Source organism: Lissotriton vulgaris, chromosome 2_1, assembly GCF_964263255.1.
Source record: "Lissotriton vulgaris chromosome 2_1, aLisVul1.2, whole genome shotgun sequence".
Taxonomy (NCBI): Eukaryota; Metazoa; Chordata; class Amphibia; order Caudata; family Salamandridae; genus Lissotriton; species Lissotriton vulgaris.
This window is the reverse complement of record NC_141687.1, coordinates 638,069,350-638,095,676: the sequence shown is the minus strand read 5'-3', so window position 1 is coordinate 638,095,676 and position 26,327 is coordinate 638,069,350. Positions and strand designations below refer to the sequence as shown.

The 26,327-nt window shown below is 45.1% G+C and overlaps 1 protein-coding gene across 1 annotated transcript in view; it reads left to right on the top strand.

Annotated features, from left to right (window-relative positions):
• Positions 1-26,327, top strand: part of ICE2 (interactor of little elongation complex ELL subunit 2) — an 823,034-nt gene that overhangs the window by 588,844 nt on the left and 207,863 nt on the right. Inside the window, exon 10 of the mRNA XM_086955805.1 lies at positions 22,684-22,862. Coding sequence (XP_086811931.1) covers positions 22,684-22,862 — 179 coding nt within the window. The remainder of the gene's footprint in view (positions 1-22,683; positions 22,863-26,327) is intronic.

The following is a 26,327-nucleotide window of genomic DNA, read 5'->3' as shown; positions in this document are numbered from 1 at the left end:
AGGTGAAATCTTTCACAATGGCGAAGATTTCTTTGCTTCTGCTGATGCTGCCATCGATGCTGTCCGCCAGAGCAGCGCAGTTGGTCTTTCAGATCATTTGGTGGTAGCATCTTTGGGTGGATTTGAACGTGCTCCTATCTTCACTGTCCTGGCTCATTCTTCATTTATGCTCCAGTTGTTTGTAGTGGCGTTTCATCAGTCTGAGTTCCTCTGTGTACCAACTTTCCGGGTTTTAGATCTTGTTGCATTGCTGTGTGTCAAAACTCCTTTAAGGGGGCCACGGGGCAAGCAGGATTTACTGGACCCACCTGTGGCGGCTGAGGCCTTTTACTCCCGATGTCCAGGGGCCTGACCCACTATGTGCCCTGGTCAACTGGGCCAAGCACCCCTTCTCCACCTGACTCTGTTAGGTAGCGTCAGACGAGCATTCAGACTCCTACTTGTGGAAGCTTAGATCCAGATAAGTGAACACACTTCATAACTCAGCGTGCAAGCAGCGTGAATAATAAATCAATGTCCAGTAAAATACTTGTTCTTATATTAAAAGAAGTATTTTAATTCAAATTCTACACATACAAAGGTAAACAACATTCAAAAGCAATTTCGCAATCACTCTTGAGGTCGGGGCTCAGGTAGTTGTTAGGCCACTCCCTGTCCCATAACTTTAGTGCAGTGGGTTCGGTGTTACTCCCCATTCACTGCTGGCCACATCCAGGGAATGTAAACTGTTAGGCCGTACTCTAGAGTTCTCCCCTCTGACTCCTTTCAGCAGTTCAGTCACACAAGAGTGTACAGGGTCACAGTACCATTCGCAGTATATACCCCAGGGCCCCAAAGGTCCAGTTTGTGGCTTACTCGCTCAGGTGGTATGGAACCCCTCAGCAGCACAGCAAAGTCCTGCTCCGAATCAGCAAAGTCTGGCTGCACCCGATCGCAAGGTCCAGGCGCTCTCCTCCTGGTCGTGCTACCTGCTGGTTATAGCGAATAGGGTTGTTCGCTCCGGTGAATAGGCGACAAGTCAAACTTCCCTTTGCATAACCATGTCATGTGTCGTAAGTCTGCTCCTGGAGCCTGACAGCATGGGCAGAGTGTATCTGCTTGAGGAAAGAATCAATGAATTTGAGCCAGGGTGAGGTAAGTGCAATGCAGCATGAAGTGTTGCAGGTTTTCAAAACTTGAGTTATGGGATACCTTTTGCGGGAATTACACAGCAGTTTCCCACTCCTTATCATGTAATGCATGTCCAAACTCCTCCTCCCATTTGTGGCATAGGGTGTCTAGGGGAAGCATTGTTAATTTGAGAATGCCTTTGTAGGGCAGGTAATAAAGCGATGGCCAGGGTCCATCATAAGGATTGTTTGCAGCACTGGGTGTTTTGTAGGTTCTGACTCTGTAATATTCCATAGGACATGTGGGAAAGAGACGCCGATGGAAGAGGAATTGCCATGGGGGGTAAATCATAGTCTCTGACTCAATGAAAGGAAATGACCATTGATAAAAAGATCCCCAACTGTGAGGACTGAATGCTCCATCCAGGGGGCCAGGTTGCAGCGGGTGTAGGTACTAAGAATTTTCGGAAGATCAGCCAGGGACAACGCAGGAGCGCATACCGGAGATTTCAGGGCCATGTGGTGTATTCTGGTCATGCAAGCCCGAGCCACTACCACCTGTAGATGTGGCTAGGAGGGGGACACTGTTTTTGGAAGGAGGAGGCGATGGACTGCTCTTTGAGGGAAGGATGCCGTCCGTGCTACAGGTCTCTCCAGCTTACCTCCCTGTAGTCCAGCGTGATAACCATTGTAACTGTCCTGCCAGAAAATACACTGCAAATGATAGGGTGTCCAATCCTCCCTGGTCCACTGGTAGCTGTAGTTTGCTAAGTGCTACACGGCATCGTCCGTTGCCCCAGATAATGAGTCAAGTTCTCTGAAGAATGAGCGGGGTGGGATTATGGAAAGGTTAGTGAGGTGTTATAGCAGGTGAGGTAAGATAATAATTTTCGCTAGTGCAATTTTGACTATTGGGGCAAGGGGCAAAGATCACCACAAGTGCATTTGCATCTTCATGCCCAGCAGGGCCACCCGAAGGTTCCGTTCAAATATATCCAGCGGAGAGTGGGAGAGACGGATATCTAAGTAGCAAGTGGGTGCCCCTTGCCAGCGAAGGGGGGTGGTCACTAAATTAATGGATTGTGGCGGTTGATGAGGGTATAGTGGATGTATTGCTGATTTGCCCCAAATTACCCGGAGACCAGCGGCTGTAGCGAACTCACCTAGTGTATGTTGAATCGGTGAAAAATCAGTATTCACGTCTTTCAAATAAATGAGGAGATTGTCGGCGTACTGGGACACTGAGTGCGTCCTGTCTTCAGGGGTCGCAGGATGCGTCTTTCCGGTCCAGGGAAGACCTGGCTTGGCAGTTCATGCTGGCGTGTTCCCTTGAGGATCAAGGACAAGACTGATTTGCATATGGCTGGGTCTGAACTGGGGTGGTGAAGTCAGCTAAAGAAGGATGATGAATTCAACCCAGAACTAATAGTGACTAAAAGTGAATAGGGCGAGTGTCTGAAAAGTTTCAGTTCTCTGGCCATCATCTCCTTGTGTTTGCTTTGTTCGCCCGAAGTTGACATGATTCCCTTGCTCACTTTGCTACTGGATTCAAGCTAGCCTGGCTGGTGAGAGGTGTTACCCCTAAACCGGACCCAGGATGCTTGTTTCCAGTCCAGGCTTGGCAGTTCGGGCTGGACAGGATCAAGACTGATTTGCATATGTCCGGGTGTGAACTGAAGTGGTGAGCTAAAGAATGATGATGGATTCAACCCAGATCTAATAGTGACTGCGGGTGAGCGTCTGAAACGTTTCAGCGCTCCGTCCATCATCTCCTTGTGTTTGCTGTATTCCCCAGCTCCTGCCCTTGCACCACAGGTGTATAGCAAGCTCCAGCAATGCCGTTTGATCCTCAGGCTTCCTTCAGTGCAGTTTGCGATATGCGGGACCCGCCTAGGTCACAGCAGCTATTTCTCAGTCCCTGGCGACGGCCTGAACCCTTGGCCTCAGTGTCTACGGCAGCACATCCTGGCATACGGGGTCAATACCACAGTACACACAAGTTCGGGCACACTGACCTTGCTTTGATGCTCATGTGGCCCCCACTCTGACAGAGAGGGTCACCCATCACAAGGTCACACAGGCCTGTCGCCCTCCACACAACCCTCGCTCCTCAGCTCAGTCCACAGCTGCCCCTCCTGGCACACGGGTAACACCGAATCAATCCAGCACATGGGCTACCGTCTAATCGGTCAAAGAATGGATTCCTTGCACCAGGAATCCACACAATTGGGCTTCCACCTGTACCTTGTTCCCTTCAACACTCTCCTCTTCTTCACAAGGCACACACACTGGTCTTGGTGAACAGACAAGCGCTGATGCTCGAGTCTCAAGGGCAGGTGGCCTTAGTTTCCCTGGGTGATGTCCCTCACCCAGCAGGGAGACTAGCAGACTGGGCCCCCAGTCCTGGTCACAGGCAGAAGTCATGCTGAGCTTCACCTGTTCACAAAGTCCCGACAGATGACAGAGTTTGGGGTCTAAAACTCTCCTACTTATAGCCCTTTTCCAGACACAAAATGTAATTTAGTGTGGGAGTCTTCGAAATGTTATGTTGAAGTTCAGCTTCTTTAAAATGGGCATTTTTCCCCTTTATTCCTTTCCTGACAGATGTCTGTCACAGCAGGCAGGACTCCAAAGCTGATGAACCCACAAGATTCATAGTAGTGATTACACCTGCGTGTCCACCACCGTGAGATGTTCATCAAAAGGTTAATCCTGGGCTTACAGCCCTACTCTTTGATTCCCTTATCAGCCCCATTCTCTCTTCCTGAGATGTCCATGCCCCTACCTTGTGATCTATAATTGAATCAAAGAGTTCCTTGAAATACAAAGAATGAACCTGGCTCTCTCATCCTCCTGTGCATGTTCCCCAAACTTAAAAGAAAAGAATGCAGCAATACACAAATCTCTCTGGGGGGAATTTCTCTACTCCTCATGTTTTCTACCAAGCATGCATGGGTTTGTGAAATCCAAGGTCCTCCATGTAATGTACTAGTGCAGGCACACTTGCACTCAGTGTAAATCCACAGCACACTTACTGCGAAGCACTGTTATCCTTATGTATTATGTCACCACAATCATAACTACATGCAGCAAATACATTCAGTCTGCGCACACTGTTCAGTACTGCAGCATTTGAGTATTATGTCAGCGTGTTATTTTAAAAACATGCATCGCCAGCATGCACACATTAACCATGTACTTCACCACTTGTGTAGTTCTATTGAGCACACATGCATTCAGCATGTTTCCATCACACACTCCCTTCCACTTCTAACTGATGTAGACATGGGATAAGTTAAGCACACAGCAGCTGAACTTTTAAAAAAGAGCGTGAACCTGTAGGCCTCGCTCCAGTGACACAGGGTAAAACGGTCTTGTTCACTACTACTGATCATTACATTGTATGCTTTGAAAACAATTTCCTATGCACACACAATTTCAATTTAAACACTGGGTAATGTAGTGGTTAGTCCGATCAATACACGTGTCGGCTGGCGCGGTGAATTTCGAGCAATAAAGAAAAAATTGCTCATACAAGAAGAAGTGGACAATAATTTATATGGATGATTTGATCGGACTAACAACTACATTACCCAGTGTTTAAATTGAAATTGTGTGTGCATAGGAAATTGTTTTCAAAGTATAGGTGTTGTTGTTGCAACATCTCTTGAGGGGTTGGGAGGGTCTCCCCTTTCCTGTGGCACCACCACCTGAAACAGTCAGGAACATAGCGGAGCGCAAGGAGTCCCTGAGAATTAAAACCCTGCACCTTTGTTAGTATTACATTGTATGCTGCCACCACTGGGCTTGTGCTGCTTAACTCCTGATGAAGGCAGTAGCTTTGCACCACTATGACGGCAGTGCTTTGGGCGACCAAGACCGCAATCCATGAGATGGGCCTATGTCAGTGAGCACATGCATGATGCATGTTTGATCATGACAAAAAAAATCTGCATTCGAGATCCAGACAAGTGGGCACTCGGGCGGCAGAAGGACACGTCTCTTACCATGCAGAGGAGTTTTCCGTCCCAATTCTGTGCTTGAGGGGGCCAGGGAGTCTGCGCAAGAGGTGATTCAATAGTTGAAATTCTTGATGGCTTTGAGGAGGGTGTTGATTTATTTGGTCAGTGGTTGTTGAGAGCGGTTTCCAGTCTTTTTAATTAATACTGATCCAGTTTTGGTGTACTTGTCTGGTGATGGTGCATAGGCATTGGGAAAGGGATGCTGAACTTGAGATAGGTATGGTCTCTTTAGGAGACTAGTGTAGGCTTGTGGACTCCGATGTCAAGTACCGATGCAGGGTTCAGTCAGGTTTCCATGAGAAAAAGTAGGTCCGGGCCTTGTCGTGTAGCAGGCCCCAGACCTCTATGGCATTTTTGGGGAGTGATCCGATTTTTAGGAGCATGTATGCGAGTGTGGAGTGTTGTGTGGGTAGTTGCCAGACTGCATGAGTGAGAAAGTTGGTTGTTGGGTACTGTTAATGTGGGTGCACTGAGTGTTGTGTGTCGGTAATTTCATAAAAGCTTGCAGGAAGCTCAAAAAATTGCTTCTTCTGTGTTGTGTTGTGTGGTGTCGAGGCTGCAGAGTGTGGAGTGGTGGCCAGGGTTGATGGCACGGACTCTTTCAGCATGGTATCTGTGGGAGGACCATTGTTCATGGTGCTAGCTTGGCGTTAGTGTGAGTGCCCTCACCAGTGGCTCATCCACTGCGTGTCCATGCTGTGGCAGATATTAAGTAGTTCTTGGGGGGGTTGAAAAGGTGAGAGGAGTGATCTCACTTTCTGCATTATGGGAAATCCAGTGATGTCACTCTCTGTGCAGCTGGATACTAGGAAATCCATTGATGTCACTTTTTGTACAGGTGGATGATAGAAACGACTCCTCTTGTTCGGCTTCTTCTTTTAAATAGTATTGGTGTAGTGTGTCTTATGCTTTATCTAATCCAGTTGTTGTCACTTGACAAATGATTTATAATTAAATCAGCTTTACTGTGTAAAAAGGGCCACTGTGTTTTGACTGAGACATGTTGTAAGAACTTTCTCATCAACTAGGTAGTTCAGATCCATTTCTGCAGCTGTATTTTATTGCTCTGAATTTTACAGGATTCACATTTGGGGATAGCTGTTGCATGTAAGGCATCCCACTGGGGAAAACGATAAGGTGATGGGTGGAATGGTTCTTTTAGTTTTTGCCACTGGCAATTACTCAGGATCGCACTCTTGTCCTTTGAGTTTTTTTTGCCCCATGCTACTCTTGACAGAGTCCAGCCATATGCAAATCAGCGTTGGTCTTGCTCCATTATCAATAGCCCTGCCCGAACTTCTAGGACGAGTGCCCTTTTAATTGGAACCAAAGCAAACGAAGAGTTATTTGTGCCTATTTAGATGTTCTTGGTGAGGTGTACCGTGACACGGTGAGCACAGGGTGCCCATCTGGACATACCCACTGCACAAAGAAAAAGATGATGGGTAGAACGGTTAAATGAATCACAGCCACTGGTCATTACTTAGGCCGCACTGCAGCCTATCACTTTTTTTGCCTACTGTTTCCCTCCAAAGGCGCACTAGCCATATGCATATCACCCTTGGTTCCCTTTGCCATAGGTATTCAGCTGCATCTCTCTATTGAATACCAGGTAGGCGAAAGCAGTCTGCGGTTGCTTGATTCACATTCAGATGGAACCTGGCATGGCTGTTCAGACTGATCTTTTCAGAAATAGAAACACACCTGGTTTGCATTAGACTAGGGACACTGTTGACAAACAAACGAACTGGAATATGAGCAATTCACAATTTGGAGTGATGCAGTAAAATAAATATATTTTTACAGAATTCCTTTTCCAAATTTTAGGGCACTTTGGAAAGCCTTGGTCAGTGTAAGCCCCATACTGATAGGACATAACTTGAATAATAAACCCTTGACTATGATGTACCAACTGATTGCTGCGTGAGTTACAGAACCTTTTCAGTTCATGCACCTATTCATCAGAGATACCATACTTTCTCTCAATATAATGAATCTGAACACATTTGTCAGTTACCTCTGCCTCTTTATTATAGTTGAAGGATTCTAAATTGAATTTTTTTTCCACTTACCGATTTAAATAAATTCTGCATTAGGACAGTATTCACAAAACAATTGTTGAAGAGGAATGCATCACAACTAAAGGAATCCTTGACTTGGACTCTCTGCTCTGAATGTATCTTCATACTAAATCCAGTAGACCTCCTGTTAACACTGTGTGCAAGGCTGCTAGTCAACTGAGTCAGGCAGGACGTTATTGAGAAATGCCATGCTGGATGGGTGGTCAAGATTCAGGTCAAATAATGGCGCAAACTTGGTCTTAGAAGTTAGGTCTGCATCTGTAAGAATGCTGCTTGACTTGCCAGTTGCTTTTGACTTCTTTGACTACCCCTGGCTAGACTGCCTGATGTGGGCTGGACAATAATAAGAATATCGTAATCTTCCTGCTCGTTACCTATTGGTTTGAATAATTGTTGAGAGAGTCCATATAAGCCCTCCCCTGATGCGCTGACGTCAGTTTCTTCTATTCTGTGCTTCTACGCGGATCCGGAGAGTAAGACCTCTGTCCATTTTTGGCCTACCTCATTGTTGACGAAACTGTGCTTTTTCTAGCCATCTTTAGAGTCCTCTGACCTATGATTTCAACCCCACACCCTCATCCTATCTGCATATGGTGTCTGGGCGCGCACCCTGACCCCGAACGGAAGGCACATGTCTTCAGCTATTGGTTGTTGGCATGGCAGGAGCGCTGCATGATGCTGGTAACAGTGCAGTGGGTGCAGGCCCCTCGTCTGCCGTGGTTCTCTTCTCCCCCGAGAACTGCTGAAGGGACAGCTTCTGAATTCCTCTGTCCTTGGTGTCGCCTGATAAATCATTCTGTGGACGGTCGACACCGGTCCTTCCGTGACCTTACCGTGTACACGGGGTGTCCCTGATATGCTCCTATTCCTCTGAATTCAAAGTGGGAGTGAGAATCCGTCCCGCGCTTTCTGGTGCTTCCCGACGCTGAGGCGACTCTGGCTTAGATGAGGGAGTACTATCTGTCATACCATGCCATTTTTGGTCTCAGCTTCATCTGGTGCCCGTATTGGCCCCTCAGGAGGTCGGTGAGGCCTTGTCTGACTCCAAACTGGTGGGACCTCCCTCTCTCGGTGTCTGTGATGCCCTCAGAATCTGTGATCGATATCTTATTGGCTTTGGTGCACAGCTATTCAGGGTTCCCACCGGGGATGCTGTGTTTGATACGTTGGCTCCACCTTTGGCGCCAACGATCACCCCCTACTTTGTCTCTCATCCACCATGCTGGGTTGCCGCCTCTTTGATGTCGGGAATGGCGTCAGTGGAACAGTTCTTTAGGGCTGCACTCTGCTTTTAGAGGAGCCCCCTGCTATTTTTCCCTTGGCACACAGTATTTTGGCGATGTCAGTCCCTCAGCCTCCTCTGGAGCTTCATTGCGTTTCTGACCTTGGTGGAAGCTAGTGGCCTTGATTCTTCCCCATCCTCTGGCCTGTTTGCTTCGGAGACTAGCTCGCCTTTTGCTGAGCTTTTGCAGAGAGTTGCTGTGGTTGTGGGCATGCAGCTTCCTGCTGTAGAGGTGGTCATTGATCCCCTCCTTGGGGTGCTTCATCATGGCCAGATGAGAATTGAAACTGTGCTCCCCTTCAGTGAAGCTCAGTGGAACAGTCTATAGCTCATAGGCACCCTCCTGCCCCGGGAGACCCGCTCAACCCTTCCCGTCAGCATACTCCGTGCAGCTGTGAGGTTCAAGCTGCTACAGCCTCCCCCAACATCAGCACTATTCCCTACACCCCCAGACAAGGAGTCTAAAAGTCTATATGCTCTTGGCCGATATCTCTTTTATGCCACCAGCTCCCCTTTGTGGTCCCTGTTGGACTTGGCCCTTCTGGCAGGTTCACCCCTGAACTTTTCGCATTTGAACTCTGAAATAATTATAATGATTTCTGGTCTTTGCGCACTTTAGCACTGTGGCACAGTGTAAAGTGCGTGTGTGAGATTGGCCTGCCCCCCCATAGGAATGCATGGGGAATGTGTGTGTTCCTGGTAGTTCCTGATGCGTGGGGAGTGCAGATGCGAGTTTGGTATGTGCAGACTCGTGTGATTAAATGCTGCGTAAGGATGTATGCGGCGTGATTGTGTCTAGTGTGGAAGTGCCACTTCTAGAAGTTGGCATGGTTGTGTAATTTGTGTCTGGCGTGTGATTGGCTGGAGCTGGCTGGTGAGCCTGGCTCCAGCAGTCAGGATGGGTCTGTCCCGGTGGTGAGTGTTGAGATTAGCATGCTGATGTGAGGAAGGGGCTGCACCTGGGACCTGAATAGGGCTGGGCTTTCCCCACACAATGCTGGCTCCTCCCCCTGTGGTGCGTCTAATGACCCTAGCATGGCCAGTGAATAGTAAGAGGGGCTGAGCCCATCAGAGTGCTCCCAAACCAGCTGCGTCTGGTTTTCCCCCCACCCTGCACCCTAGAGACAAAGGGATTTTCTGTATAAAATGAGGCTGTGACCTCATGTTCAATGTTCTTGGTTCTGACTGGAATCTACCAGGGGCGTGCTGCTGCTGGGGCCCAGGGGAAGGCTTGCCTCCCTGGGCCCTGCCCAGCCCCTGGATATCCTGGAGGCCTGGTGGACTGTTTTCTACCTGATCCTAACTCGAGGGGGGCCTGCTGATGCTGCTGGGCGCCAGGAGGACCGCCACTAGGACTGCCTCCCTGCATGGAGGACCCAGTGAGCTGGCCCCTGGGCCCAGCCTTTGCCCCCCCCTGCCTTTCTATGGACCCTGTTCCTAAGCTTGGACCTACAACGCCTGGGGAGTGCTGGTCTCCCCCTCCAGAAATAGCGCGTTGCACCGCTGGTGCGGCGATCCCTGTCTCAAGGGATTCCCCGGTGTGGGGATTCCCCATCCTTGGGCTTATTTCTAAAGCAGGTGCCCACCCTGCATTTGGCCCGCATTTCTATTTTAATTTAAGCAGGTGCCCACCCTGTACAATTGCTGCTACTCCTAACGGGAGCCCATCCCGTATTTTCGCCGTTTGAAATCACTGCCGCAGGCCCGGGGATCGATTAGGAGGCACTGTGCCCGCCTCCCTACCAAGGGCCGCGCTGCCATTGGAGGCCCTCAGTACAGGAAGCCAGGCACCAGCCGCCAGGACAAGCGAGAAGAGGCCGGAAGTCCTGCCCTTGGAGCCGCGCTGAGGATTGGTGCGCACGCCGGTAGTTGCCTGGCAACTGAAGGAGCGTCCTCGAGGACGTCAGAAAATGGTGGCCTGATCGCGTCTGGGCGCCGGTCGCACGCACTGCCGAGAGGAAGCCAGAGGCTTAACGGGAGCTCACCCCGCACTCCGGTGCACTCAGCAAGAGGGGGCCAAGAAGGAGAGTCCAGGCTGGAGCCCACCCCGCCCTGGACGGCGCCCGAAGAAGAGGAGTAGTGCCTCAGTGGGTGGTGAGGCTCTCGTGTTGAGAGGGAGAGCCCCGCGCCCGCACCGGAGGAGGCGTCCCCCAGACAGCCAGTGAGTGGAGCCCGGGGGTGCATTTTCAGAAGAGGAGGGCGTCTGGGCACATTGCCGGTGCCCGCCCCTCCTTCCTCTGCTATCTTGGTGGTGAGCCACAGTAAAAAGGGCATTTTTGTTAGCTCGAGTCCAGAGGGGCTCCGGGGGCATCTGTCTTGAAGAGCCCAGAGAGGCTCAGGTGGCATTACTTAGTTACTGAGCCCGGAGAGGCTCCAAGAGGCCTATTTGATTTACGAGCCTGAGAGGCTCTTGGTGCCCATTTGTTCTCGAGTCCCCCGAGAGGGACTCCAACGTAGAAGTGGGCATTGTTCAGGTGTGGTAGAGCGGCTCCGGAAAGCAGCAGGCCTCTCCCCCTTGCCCCCCTCCCCCCCCCAGTTATTCTCAAGCCCACGAGGCTCCTAAGGACACAAGTGTTCTGGTGGCCAGAGCCTGAGAGGATCCACCGTGTTGGCCCCTCCAGTTCTCCAGCTGCCCAGCACTTAGTGGGCAGCTGCTACATTTAGGCCCCCCTGACATTGGGACACAGGGCGTCCTAGCTCCCTTAGAGGTCAGTTGGCCTGGGGACAGCCACAGGTTTTGGCTTACGTAATTTCTGCGAATTGTTCTTTGCTGCACCTCTGAATGTGTTGATTATGCGTCATGTGCTTTTTCCCTACACCGCTGAATGTATGTTTATGCATCATGTGTTTTTCCCTACACCTCTGAATGTTGTGATGCATCATGTGTAATGTTCTTATGCCTATACCCCTAAACGTATTGTGATACTTAGGTGGTTGTTCTTCCTAGTACAGGTGTTGCTAGTGAGGTCGTGGTTCCCTGCGTGATATTTTCCTACGGTGGTTAGGGTTGCGTAGGTGGTACTTACCTTTTACCAGTGGTTACTGGTTGTGCGCTACATTTGCTATGTCTACAAAGTGTTATTTCTACCAAGTATTCTAGTTCTAAAAGTGCTTATTCGTGACAGTGGTCCATGTGGCCCTGTCCCATGTTCATAATCCCCTGTGAATTCTGCCCGTGCCTCTGGCACATTGTAAAGTGTATGTTTACTATCTAATGTGTTTGGTATAATACAAAGGCTATTTTTATATATAACCTTGTGTGGAGTTCCTTTTGTTGGGGGCCTGGGATGTTGTTGCTGGTGGGTGCGTGCGCAAATGCTTTACACATAGCCTCTGAGATAAGCCTGACTGCTCGTGCCAAGCTACCAAGAGGGTGAGCAGGGGTTATCTTGGCGGGTGACTTCCTTGCCCTGACTTAGAATGGTGGTTTCTGCCTGGATTTGGCGCAAGCCTTAGCCAACCAGAAATACCCATTTCTGACAGTCCCTTTAATACAGCTTGTGTTTTGGGCTGTTTTCTCATGTGTTATGTGATTCGGTCACGCGCCTTCTTCCCTCCATCCCTGATGACTCTTGGGACACTCTTACTCAGCTGGTCCCGGGGAGCGGTAGGCGGCTAAATTGCTGATTTGTTGTGGCATGGATACCGCAGATTCCATCAGACAAGCCATGGCCCTTTCAGTAGCACTTCGCCAGCGTGCTTGGCTACACATCTTTGGCTTCTCTGAGGCTGTTCAGTCTGCCTTCATGGACATGCCTTTTAGTGTTAATACCGGTTTGGCTCATAAACTGACTCGGCTTTATGCCGTTTTTGTGATAGTCAGAGTAAAGAAAAATTATAATCCCTGATTACTCTACAGTCCTCTAATTCCCCCGTACTCAATCTGGCCAGGGATGGTCTCCTTAATTTGTTTTCTTTGTGATCCATTATTGGAAGTTGCCAGTTGTCTTCTTTCACTCGTCGCCTCTGAGTGGCATCTGGTGTGGTGTGCCTCCCCGGCAGATATTTCCTTTTCTTGCATTCTTACCCTGTTGATGAAAAATTGTGGTGCCTAGTCGTTTTGGGACTCACCTCATTTTATGGCAATGTTTGGTTTCCACACCCGTGACTGCACGGTGTTCTCCTGCTTTCTACCCTAGTTCTGATTGAATTATTTTCATGGTATTGCATTGATCCACTGTTGCCTTGTTCCCTGGCTTCACTTGCCGTGATTTGGTGCACCGGTGCCAGTTGCAAGATGGTGCATGGGGGTTCTTCTTGCCACCACCATCTCAACCCTGTTTGAGTGTTTCTCCACCTCCACAGGGGGTTCTTTCCTTCCACTCTATCTGGTGCCTTTCTTTCCTAGCAAACACAAGGGAAGGGGCATGGTTCTTGGCCTAGGGTGCACTGTCTGGTCCTGACCTAGGTGGTGTCCCTTCTTTCTCTTTTTCAGGCGTCAGCATTTATTGTGCTAGTTCCTGTTATACACGGGTAAGCCGGGTTCCTGCCCTCTCTTCTTTTTCTCTCAGGCTCCTAGCGGAAACACTTCTCCATGTCTTGGCATGGGGAACCTACTCTGCCTACTCTTTCTCTTCTTTGCCTCTGTAGGGCCTGTTTTAATCTGCTTCTGCCCTGCATGTAGCTGCTGTTATTTTTCACTTTTGGATTGGAGATGTTTCCATGATACCTCCGATACCAACTCCAACGTTTAGTTACTGGCCTGGCTGTTCTTCAGATGTGCCTTCTGCCCCTTTTGGGGATGTAGGGCTATTTTGCATCCTCAGTTTCTTCTCAGATATCGGTTCCTTGACCACCCTCTCTGGGTTGTTTTGTGCGGAGGTTGGTGTTCTAGGGACTTTCCTTCACTTCATTGAGGCATGGATACAGTTCCACCCCTTGGGGGGTCGTTTCCCTTGTACTAATGAGCATACCAAATACAATTTTGAGTGACGCCAGTATCCTCACTCACGAAGTTACTTGGCTTGTTGGCCGGGCATGGGTTGTTCCGTGCAAACGAGAACTTCTTTTGCTCTGGCCTCCACACCTGTTCGGCTATAGGCACTGCCTCCCCATCTGTTATTTCAATTCTTTATACTGGTTCTTTCATTGGACCTTCACTTGCAGCGTTATTCTTCCGATGCTATGTTCTCCGTCTGTCAGATGCTTCAGCCGGGTCCCTTCTCTGTTTGCTATTCTTTCTAATAAGATGGGGACTAGCTTTCTGATTAGGACTCCTCAGTGCTCGCCTCGTTTAACTCAACCCTTTTTCCGGCCCTCCATCGCAGTCCTTATTTCTCTATTCTAGCAGGGTTGTTTCTCCCCTGCTGTTTCTTTTCCATTGTCTCTCGAGTGCCTGATCGGAACCGTTCATTCGATAGTGTTGTTTTCTGTCTGCTCATTTTGTTTTCTGGGATGTGTGTGGTTTCCACCCCCCATCCTTTTTATACGGGCCATATGGCTGGTTGCCAGCTCGTGGATGTCCCATCTTCGGCCCATGACCCATGTTGTGGCTATTTCTATGTACCCTTCTTAGGCACATTTTACTATACAGTGTACATTTTATGTATGTATACATATAAGCACAACATATTTTTTTCAATTATGTTCTTGGTTAGTAGGTCTTAAATATTTATGAAGTACAAAATGTATTAAGTTTTACATTTTTAATAAATATGTAGGACAGCAGCTCATGGGCACCCTAGATAGTTTTTTGCATCATATGAATTTATATCGTCACATGACTGAATCGCTTAGAAACAATACATTATTCATAAATTGATTTTTGAAGAAATGCATCAAGTCTTTGTACAAGATTTTACCATGACATACTGTCAGGTTATAGTCACAAAATGTTATAATTCTGTAAGTATTTATGCGGCACCAGTCACTTTATGTATTAGTATTTTCTGCATTTAAGCAGTAAGGATATTTGTTCCACACATTTTCAAGCATGAAATGTTATATATGCAAACAGTGTTTTTTAAATATTTTATAAATTATTTTGTAATTATTATGGATTATGCGACTTGTCGTTTCCCAAATCACCATGGCATGCGCCATTTCTATGTCGATAAAAATTGTCTTGTGATGCACTTTAGGAGGTGTGGCCCGCAGGAGGGGGTCAGGGACAATTAGCATCAAAAAGAAAGCGGAAACGCAAAACTGGCGTGTGATCAAGAGTACGCAGTTACTCGAAACGCGTCGCTTTGGAAGGTGAAAAGGTGAATAAAGAATTTTTTGCCTGAGCCGTTGGGTCCGCCTCTTCTCTCGCCGCGTCTGTGGAGGTTTGAAGAAACTGCCTGTTTATATATATATGTATATATATATATATATATATATATATATCAGGCGGACTGGTGCTGGGCTAAAAACTAAAATAAAAACAATTGCACCAAACTACGGGTCTTGCTGGTTCCTGTTTCCACTGATCGGCTGAATTGCTGTGTGTTGCTTGCGGGAGCGCCACGTACCTCATATATATATATATATATATATATATATATATATATATATATATATATATATATATATATATATATATACACACACATATATATGTATACATATTCATATATATACATATTCATATATAAGCAATATCCACTTCAAAGAAAAGGAGTCATGACGCTTTGTAGGAGCTTTTAAAATCTTTATTTAATAGTTATAAATATATAAATAAATACCTTATTTTATTAGGTATCTCTATAGTAAGTCATGTTCTCCTGCCTCTCATCTAGGATGGGGTGTTTTTTTGCTGGCGTTCTTGTGCTTTACCTTGTGATCTGGAGTATCCTCTGCATGTTCGTTGCTTTACACTTGCAAAACCCCCACCCTCTCGCAGCTAGACGTCTCTATAAGATGAATAAGTTACTTACCTTTGGTAACACCTCATCTGGTAGAGACAAGATCTAGCCGCAGATTCCTTACCGACCCATTCCCCCCCCCTCTACGAACTGATTCTTCTTATCTTCCAGATCTCTTCAATGCACTCTTGTGCCTTTCATTGATAACAATAAAAAAAAGAATTTATAGAATTTTTAGAAGATTCTTTTTGGGCACACTGTTTCCATAGCTGTTTCTATACCTGGCTTCGCGGTTAAGCGCTGAAAGTAGTTGCAGACGAAACTCATGTCAGCACATCGGGGGAGGGCTTTTCTGGGTTCGGTCAACTTCACAACTTCATTACAGAGTCACTCTACGCCCTCTACCGATGTGCCGAGGTACTGCTGTAGAAATGTTTCCAGATCCAGTCTGGTGTCTGGGGATAATTCAAAGGTAAGGAATCTGTGGCTAGATCTTGTCTCTTTCAGATAAGGTGTTACCGAAGGAAAGTAACATATTCGTCAAAACTGGACTGCAGTTGACTCTCTTAATGAAGTCAGGAGTGAACATCTACAGGTTCTGTCTCTGGTAAGATCAAGGAAACTGAAACACTTTATCACCAGTTGAGGATTACAGATAATGTGACAAGATATGACCAAAATCATGGTTCATTCCACCTTTTTGCTAGATTGTCAGTTTGGTCACATTGTCTCCTCATCCGGCTGCACTTTGTCTAATCTGCCATTTAAAATTAATGCCATCTATGGCTGTCAGGGAATGGTTATTTTTGAGATCACGAATATTTGGCATTTTCTCATTTTTTAGACTGCATTCTTTTTTAGCCACAGATTTAATGCTAGTTCCTGTACTCCATTTAATCTGTGGATGGACCTTCTTGACGCATTGCTGCTTGTGCCTATTACAGTTCTCCAAATCTGACAGTCACACTCAGTGGTAGTAGCATGATGGGGGAGCACCACTGTAGACCATTGACAAAATATCCCCTTCTGTGAATAACTTTCTTTTCATTTCTTCAATGAAAAGCTTTTCAGTTGGACTTTCCAATCTCAAGGAGTAGCGTGCTACTCGCGGAAAAAGCGCTTTGACGCCTCGTGAGGGGTAGTAAGCGCTATATAAATGCAATTACAATACAATACAATACAAGGTTGCAGCCTTCTGAATTTTCAAAAGTTTGTTCACAGCATTTGTTAATCTTAGGAACCTTTGCTAGGTTTATGACTTATGAGGCTATGCAAGACTCCTTCAAAACACTTTACAAGGCATCCCCACACTCATTCCCGAGTAGCTACATACCCTGTGCAATAACTGCCTCGCAGACAATTCAGAGGAGGAAGGGCCGCTCAAGTTATTCAGTGAGTGATCCAGGTACTTGTGGGGTTGAGCTGGGTGAAACATAGTTTTCTCTGTTACATTCTTCACTTTTCTCTTTGATATGAGTGGGCTCAAAGACTTTGCACTAAGTCTCACTTACTTTGTGATGGTGCCTGTACTCCCTACCAACCAGCTCGAAGTCCAAAGCAGTCTATAACAAAAATGTGACAGAAGCTTTGTTCTAGCGTTCTCGTGCATAAGAGGCTTGACACAAGTATAGACCCTCTAATGTGGGTCCTCTTAAAATACTGAGGGGAAAAGCTGGTAGGAACTTGAAGAGAGCCGCTGCTGCCGTCTGGTGAAGAGGGGAACGTGGACTATTAGAATGAAAATGCTACCTATCCTACACAGTAATCACTACAATATTGAAGTGTAACTTTTTTAACTGTTTAATTGTGAACTGACGTTTAATAGTGTCTAAAAATTACATTATATTTGAATGTCATGTGAAAAGTGTAAAGTTAACGTTGCATTGACACATTTATAAGTGCTAATTCACAGTAGGCAGTCATTGCTATTCGTGTAGACCGCAGACAAACATCTGAGATGTTTTAGCTAGTTAAAAGGAAGCTTGATATTGCTGAAATGGGCACAACATGATTTAGCCGCTTGACCTTAGAATGACTGGCTTACGGATGTTGTCATAACTGCAGAACTTGGCATTTCACAAAAAGTATTATATTACTACGCAGCATTTATTCTTGAATGTTATGAACTTCCTATTTCTTAATGTTTCATATAAGAATTGAATAATGTAGCTTGTGCATTTAAACAATAAATAACTGTTGCTTAGATTAAAAGAATGTATTACCTAACCATCATTTGTCTTTTAGTTAGTAGTTCATTGTTCTCGCAGTGAAAACAAGTAGAGAGATAAAAGGTAAATCGCTAGGACAAGCCAATGTGAAAAATGCCTGATGTTTCCAGAATCTAACCTGCAAGACTGTCTGTAGCTGGCAACATAAAAGTTGAATCCACATATATTTTCGTGGGACCGGAGAGCTTAACCTTCTTACCCAAGAACCCTTCCTTCCTATTGGCTAGAGGAGGAGAAAGTCGGCAACAATGGTTTCGATATGTGTTCTTGACCTTTATATTAGTGTGTGTTCCTAGGTAGAAGCAGGACGTTCTCTTCTTTTCATGAAGGATTTTCCCAGACCTAGGCCCTTGTCAGTGGTAGCCACTGCGACTATAGTTTCTTTCCTGTACCTGGCATTACTTGGATTCAGCAGTTTGCTACTGCAACTGTATGCCGATCTGAGACTAGTTTGTGTCTCGTGAAATGCTCTTTATGGAAAATTCTGTTTTTTAACTTGATTTTCGAAGCCATAGGCTCCTTGATTTCACTCTTTTCAATAGCACTCTTTATGGGTTCCTAATTAACTTAAATTCTGATCCGGATTTATAGAATAGGGATTATATTTCCTTTATAGAACACACTTAAATGCATTGATATTGATGATTGACTCTTTCTATCCAACTTGCTTTCTTTTTATTTTTTCTTTTTCTTTTTATTTTTTTTGGTAATCCTCATAAACCATAAACGGAACTCTTGATGGGATACTGGCACCTCAATGCACTTTGGTCGTTCTATTCGGGCCCTTGTTGTTTTTAAAATTTTATTTTTTATTTTTGGCCAAAAGCAAAGCGGTAAGCCTGCACCCTCAAGTGGCCTCTGCCTTCCCTTCCATACTCCTTTTCATCGCTCAGTGTGCGCCCCAATATACTTAGGAGTCCAGGGAACCAATAGGGCTCCGGTTAAATCATTGGAATACCAATCATCGGGTTTGCCATGCCTCCAAGGCCGCCCAGACCTTATCTCGACTCCCAGGGTCACACGCCATGTCTGACTTACTTGTCATCACAATCTGCTTTAAACAGTTTGGAAAGGTGGGGGGAATTGGATCCTTCCAGGCTCTACAGATCTCACGCCTTGCGAGTACCATAACATAGAAAACAAATTTTGTGGGGAGATCATTTATCTGGTAACCAGGAAAAAGCCCTAATAGTTTAGTGGATACAGAAACTGTGATAGGTACCGAAAGAACATTTTCTAAGAAATCTCTTATCTTGCCCCAGTATTCTTCTAATTCAGGACATTCAGCAAACATATGGACATCGTCCGCATTTGGGTAACCACATCTCGGGCAGTTGTACGCTAAGTTGGAATATTTAGCCAGTTTTTTGGGGGTAATTTAAGCCCTATACATTGTGTACAAGTGGTTTCTTTTTAAAGCTGCTGGCTTAATTACCGCTTTTAAAACGTTAAAAGAATCATACCAAAGGTCCATAGGGGCTCCACTATCAACAATAGTAACGTTACTCCATAGTTTGCTTATCTCAGCTTCTGTTACTTCCTCATCCTCTAACATTGCTGCATACCAGAAAGATATTTGGGACTTCCACCTACCGACCCTCAGTGCTGCATCAAATTTAGGGTTAGGAGGTTTGCTATCTAGGGGTCTTTTTGACCTGGTTGCCCACCACCCAGATAACTGATAAAATTTAAACCTGGTGAGGGTTCCCCCTGTAAGGTTTGAAAGCGTGTCCCAGTTCAGAAGACGCCCATCCTCCTGCAAATCACCCCAACAGATCAACCCTGCCTGTTTCAACGGTAATGACAGGTGGTCATTTAAGCAGGCAGGAAGGCCTGGTGAGTCCCATATTGGGGCCTGCAGTGTATAATATGGTATATTCAGCTTCTTCCTCCCAAATACCCAATTTGTCAGGGCTGCCCTCAGAATCTTCAGTCTTACTTTTTAAAAAAAATTTGAATCCCCAAACTTGAAAAGAAAATGGCTAGACCCCTGTGGAATGTCTTGTAATAAGGCGGAAAATAACAAACCCATAGATGATTGGTCCATCTGGCCGGCCATTAATCTAAAATGTTTAAAATGAAACGCCTGGCAATAAAGGAGTAAGTCAGGAAACGCCAGTCCTCCCGTTTTTAAGCTTCTTCTTAATTTCTTCCAGGATATTCGGGGGCTTTTAGAGTTCCAAATAAATGTTCCCAATTTTCCTTGAAGCTTTTTAATTAAAGGTAACAGAAAAGATAATGGGATTGAATTAAATAAGAATGTAATTTTAGGAAGGATAATCATTTTCAAAAGGTTTACCCTCCCATAAATGTTTAAGGGGAGAGAGGACCAACGTTGTAATAGAGCATTAGTATCTTTTATGACTCTTTCTAGATTAATTTTCGGTATGTTTTCGATTTTCTTAACTAAATGAACACCTAAGTACCTAATTTTATTCGTGTTCCCTTCTGTTTCTACCTGCTGATTCCATTCCATTATTTCTGTTTTTTCTTTATTTATGGAATACCCGGAGATCTTGCCAAAGCCTTCTGCAAGATGTATGAGTCTAGGTATGGCTTCTACTGGGTTTGAAGTATACATCAGCAGGTCATCTGCATACAATGCAAATTTCAATTCTAAGTCCGCGATCTTAAAGGGTTTGATTACAGGATCTAATCTTAACAAACAAACAAAAGGCTCGATATACGAATCAAACAGAAGGGGCGACAGGGGGCATCCCTGACGAGTCCCTCGCGCTATAAATATCTGCTCCGTAAGGGCTGCGTTAACCAGGATTTTTGCTGTTGGGGCAAAGTATAATGACTTAACAGCGGCGATAAAGTTCTCTTGAAGGCCGAACTTTGCCGCAGTCATCAATAGGTAATCCCAGTTTACCTGGTCGAATGCCTTGGCCGCATCGACTGCTACTATAGTTAGGGGCAGATTTTTCTCTTGGGCTGTATCTATTGCTGCTACTGCTTGGAAAGTCAGCTCATTTAATTGCCTGCCTGGGATAAAACCCCTTTGGTCCATGTGTATTACCGATTTTACCACCTTGGCAAGTCTGGTTGCTAATATCCCAGCAAACACCTTGTAATCTACATTCAATAGGGATATAGATCTATAGGACTCAATCTTGCTTGGGTCTTTATTTGGCTTCAATAGCAGTGTAACTATGGCCTCGGCCCATGATCTTGGTGCCTGTCCCCCTTGTTGTAGGATCTCATTGAATAATGATGTCAGGACTACCACAATTTGTTCAAGCGCGATCTTTTATAGTTCCACCGGAAGCCCATCCGGGCCTGCTGCCTTGCCCTTTGCCATTTTTGACACCTGTGCTCTAACCTCTCCCTCCCTTATCTCAAAACCCAACATAACCCTTTCTGTATCGGATATCTCAGGGAGCGGTATATTGTGCAGCCACGCCTCTGCCTGCTGACTAGTCTGTACTGTATTCGCTCCATATAGGGACTGCATGTACTTCTTGGCTTCTTCCCTAATAAGATCATCGTCGTTTGTTGTCTCACCTGAGCTTGTCAATACTATCTTTTCCATCTGTTTTCTCGTTCTGTCCGCTCGGGCTTTCCATGCAAGGAGACACCCACACTTCTCCCCGTATGAAAAGTGTTGTAATTTGCTAACGTCCCATTTTTCCTTTAAGACTCTATCTTGTTCTGCTTGGTATTCAGCACATAAAATGTCCAGCTCCTTCTGAAGAGATGGCCAATTGAGAGACTGCTCTGCTGAAGCTCTCTGCAGTTCGATTTCTTTCTCCTTTATTTTCTGTAACCAAGTTTCCCTTTCCTTCCTCCTTAATGTATTCCTCCTTATCATACTAGAAGTCAGAATACCTCGAACACAGGCTTTATACGTTTCCCAAACTATTTGACTGCTCTCCGACCCCATTATTGAACCTGAAGAACTCCTCTGACTGTGTCCTCAGGTCCTGACTGACCTCCTCATCTAGCAACAAAGTCCGGTCTAAAGTCCATCTCCTCTGCAGTATTTTCTGCCTCAGATTGACCACCATTTCAACGGCTGAGTGGTCTGACAATATGGCCGGGATGTACGATATAGACTCCACCACTGTGAGAAGCGTTTTGTCTATCAGAAAAAAATCTATTCTTGAGTGATGGCCATACCTTCTGCTATAAAAGGAGTAGTCTCTTTTCCCTGGATTTTTATGTCTCCAAATATCTAATAAGTTAAAGTCCCGCATGATATTCTTCAACTCAGATCTTGTTTTTTTCGGGGGTGTGAATTTCACTTTAGAGGTGCGATCTAGATCCTTATCAAAAATTAAGTTGAAGTCACCACCCAAAATTATGGGACCGTCTGTCTCTATCAGGTTATACTTAAGCTTCAAAATGCCCCTGGTGCATCCAGATTAGGACCATAGTATATCCAACTTGCTTTCTGATGAAATATCTGTAAACTTAATTGATTGATGGACTATTTTAATAAAGATCACAAATAAACGGATCTTTACTAATTTCTTAATGAGAAATAAACTTTTGAAATGTCAATACAACTCTCATTATTGACTGAACTTAAATTGTTATTGATTTGAAATGTCTTAATTGCTCCTTGACTCCAAATAAACATTTCAACGATCTCTTGCACAAAGAAGAGATTATAGCGCGGGGTGGTGTCTTAGCACCAACAAGTGATTACATTTTTGGCCATTACCGCGCTATCACATTCCAAGCCGTGAGATCTAGAGAGTGGGATGTTTCATGTAGCAAATGTTTCCGAGAATCCATAGTTATAGGTAAGTAACTTGTTAATGTAAAGATGTTCGATGGACGCTTCTTTTTTGCTGGCTGAGAATTCTTCCATTTTTATTTTCTCCTACTGAACGTGAATTAACATCCAGCTGTACCGTTATTGTTACATGCTTTTATACGTTTTACATTTATAGGAGTTTAGCTAAATATCTTGCATGCCTTAAAATATGCGACCTGGTTCCTATCCTTATAATAGGTGTTGGACTGCCTACAGTATTCTCTTCATATCCCAGTTCAGATCTGTTGGGGGTTTGGATCACCTACAGAGTTTGCTGTGTTTAATAAACCAGTAAAATGGAAAATACTGCTGGATTAATTATAGTATGATTTGAGTGGTATGGCAGCCTTCAGAGAATAGATCAACAACCGAGTTCAATTGCGATTTGTTTATTTATTTTCCTTTTGAAAGAAATGCTTCCAGATGGACTTCAAATGCTTGTCGAAGATTCCTCCGAGTATACTGCGCCAGAAGATGGGAATCTGGTTTATAAACTGTTCAGTTTGGATGGAATGCTGTTGCTGGTTCGTTGCAGTGTACAGAAAGCACGGACCGACATGAAGACATTTGAAGGGAAAAGAAAAATTCGAGTAAGAAAGTCCATTTTGGGTTTTTGCATATCTTGTAGCATGGTCTATTCTATTACAAATTGCATTTGTGAAACTGTTAAAATAAAAATGTGTACTGTATAGACAGGGTCACGAATTATAAACCTTAGTAGCATTGATAGGTGTGTAAAGAGGTCATGTTGTCGCTTTTCAGAACTGATAACTAACACCATGTTCTAATTGTTGTGTTATTCCACACGGTGATGTATAGTTTTTTTTTTCCTTGGAGCAGAGGAAAAGGGCTGAACCAGTACTTCTACCCAAGCAAAACAAGCATTTGCAATGCAATAGGTCTCACATTTACGTGAATTTGAGCTATTGACATTGCAAATAATATTGCCTTTTATTTTTTTAAACATAAATAAAAGGCATTGTTATTTACAATGCCAATAGCTGACACTCTCGTAACTGCGAGACCTATTGCATTGCAAATGCTTGTTTCTTATTTATTTTTGTCAGGGCCCGGCAGCTGCACACTCCTGACAAGGCCTTTTTGTTTTTTTAAATTTAGATTTCTATAGTGCGAACTCGGCCCGAAGGTATTGGAGCGCTTTACATAAGCACCGGTTACGTTACACAAGGACACATTCACATTCAGACCTTGTCACTGGTCTTTTGCTCCACACCATTAAACAACCCCTTGTTTTATTTTATTTTTGTTTCCTTCACATTTTTTTAATTACTTTTTCAACTGCCAGTGCTAAAGAGCAGCTTCCAACTGTCTTTGTGTTGAATAAAAACCATTTTAAGATGGCTGCGATACAAATGCAAGTTTCAAAAAACTTTCTAAAACTTAACGGCAAGAAAACCGAGTTAATCGTGTTGGGTAAAAACAAAGATCTTTGGGGACCCCAACACTGGCCATCTGAAATGGGTACCCCCCCAACCCCTGTCGCGCATGCCCGCAACCTGGGAGTCATTATTGACGACTCACTCAGTCTACACCAGCAAGCAGTAAAAACTTCATCCACCTGCTTCGCCATATTGAAATGGCTTAAAAAGATCTGCTGGATGTTACCTGAAAACACCAAGAAAACAGTTGTCAACGCCCTGATCACATCCAGATTAGATTATGGCAATGCTCTGTACCTGGGGGCAAATAAAGCTACTGTCCGAAGGTTACAGTCAGTACAGAATGCAGCAGCCAGACTACTCCTGAAAATTCCCATCACTACTCCAACTACCAAATACATTAGGAAACTACACTGGTTAAAAATTGAAAATCGGGTCAAATTCAAATCCCTATGTTTCATGCACAGGATTTCCACCAATACCGCCCCAAAATACCTACAAAGCCTGATGCGCCCCTACCGTCCCTCTAGATCTCTTCGGTCCTCTACGGCAAATAATTTTGAAATCCCAAAGATCAAGTTGTCACGCATGGGTGGCAAGTCCTTTTCTTTTCTAGGACCCACACTTTGGAATTCAATGCCACACACATTGCGGTCTGAACCAAGCTACATCAAATTCAGGAAAGCCCTAAAAACATGGCTATTCAACATCTAATTCCTGTAACCGCATTGACACTGGGATCTGTCGCGCCGGGAAACCCTTTGTTGGGTAGCTGTGCGCCATATAAATGCAAACAAATAAATAAATAAATGCAAGCATATGCACACATTGGTGTCCATCACACATTGGTGGCCATCCAGAAATTATTCATTATTTTTTGGGGGAAAAATGTTTCATGGTGTCTTCTCACACATGGCAGCCATCTCAGAATTCTATTTTATGCTTTGAAAAAAAAACAAGATGTCCATACATTAATCCGCACAAATGTACATTCAAAGGCAGCCATCTAGGAATCGTTTTTAGGTTGAGACTGTAGCAGCTCGCATGCGCTGCTTTGGCGAGACTTTTAATAAGGGGCTTTAAAATGCATGTGTGGCCTATTGCATGCGGTTACCTGCACAGGCACCATCTGTTTTGAATTATCGTGCCCAGACAAGTACGCGATAATTCAATACAGAAGTCTCGCTGTGGCGCGCGCATCACTCGTGTGCTTGTTCCACCATTCCTATGGCTCTGTTTTCCTTTCTCTTGTCTCAGTGCCTCGCTGCACACCCATTTCTTTCCAAACTGCAAATGTGAAGCATTTTAGTGCTTTCATTCTGATAAAAAGTACACAAGTAGTAAACAGACCTGCATCACCAGCAGCTTAATGTATAAAAAAACATGCAGCACATTGAGTTCACTCATTCAAACAGTTCCAAATTAAAACATACCCTTTCGAAGTTCCACACGTCTGTCTAAAAATATTGTCACTTTCAGCCATTTCTCAGCTTCGTTACAAATTGTTTCATGGAAAAAGTGCACACGGTGCATAAAAAGTAAAAGCTAAAATGTTCTTTTGAATTTCGCTTGCAATTATGTTACTACTTTTGCAAAATAGACTGTTGAACTTTTAAGTGAGTTTTATTATAAGGGCATGACATCAGTTCTCGTGACATAGGTCACCCCATTCAAATCTTCTGAGCACACTCATTAAATTGCCAATAAGCAAAATGGCTACAAAATGTAGTGATTTATTAGTTCGCCACCAATGAGTCAATCAAAGGGTAAAAAATACACAAGGCACACGTGATATTGAAAGCACCGAACTCCATCACGTTAATCCAAGCACCAGTTGAGGCCTTCTTTGAGAACCGGCCCTGTGAGTACGCACAATGCAAGCGGCAGGGAGGGGCTAACTGCTTTAATCCTTCTGTGGCCAGTTGTGAGTAAGCCCTACGGGCAGGTACATGTTGCTTTCACCCCTCCTACTGATGGCCACACAGGGAAGTTTCCTCCTTGCTGTTGCATTGTGGGTACTCACAGGGGCCTGGTTTTAACAAAAAGGCTCGATTTTTAAGTCTTGCAGTGCGTTTACCTGATTCATAACTCGTCACTCTTTTCACTTCCCTCTTCCTCCTAGCCTTTAAATTTCTTTAGTAGAGGTGGGCGAGCTGCTGAAAGTTCGAGACAGGCTCCAGCCTGAAGTCTGGCTCAGCTTCATATCCTTTTCAAACCTCAAGTCCACAACAGCCTCAGCTTTCATGTGGCCTCTGCGTCTCTGCCTACCTCCCTCTACTCTACCCAGGATTTGGCGTTACACCTGAGCTGCCGAGTTTGGAACTGGGAAACGGGATTCGAGTCTCTGCAACAGTTCAACAACCTGTGATTCTAGGCAAATTACTTAATCTCCCTGTGTCTAAGAAAATATTAATGTGATCTTGTGTCATGTATCTGAAAGAGACACGTTAGTGATAGATTCCTTACCTTAGAATATCCCCAGGCGTCAGACTGGATCCGGAAATTTTTGCGTAGCAATACCCCTGCGCGTCGGTAGGCGTCGTCTGCGGCTCCGCGTCCGTCGTCGGCGTCGTTAGCGCCCGAATGACGTCGTTGGAGTACTTAGACGCCGCCCATGCACGCTGATGTCAGTTCTTTTTTCCGCGCCAGCTAGCG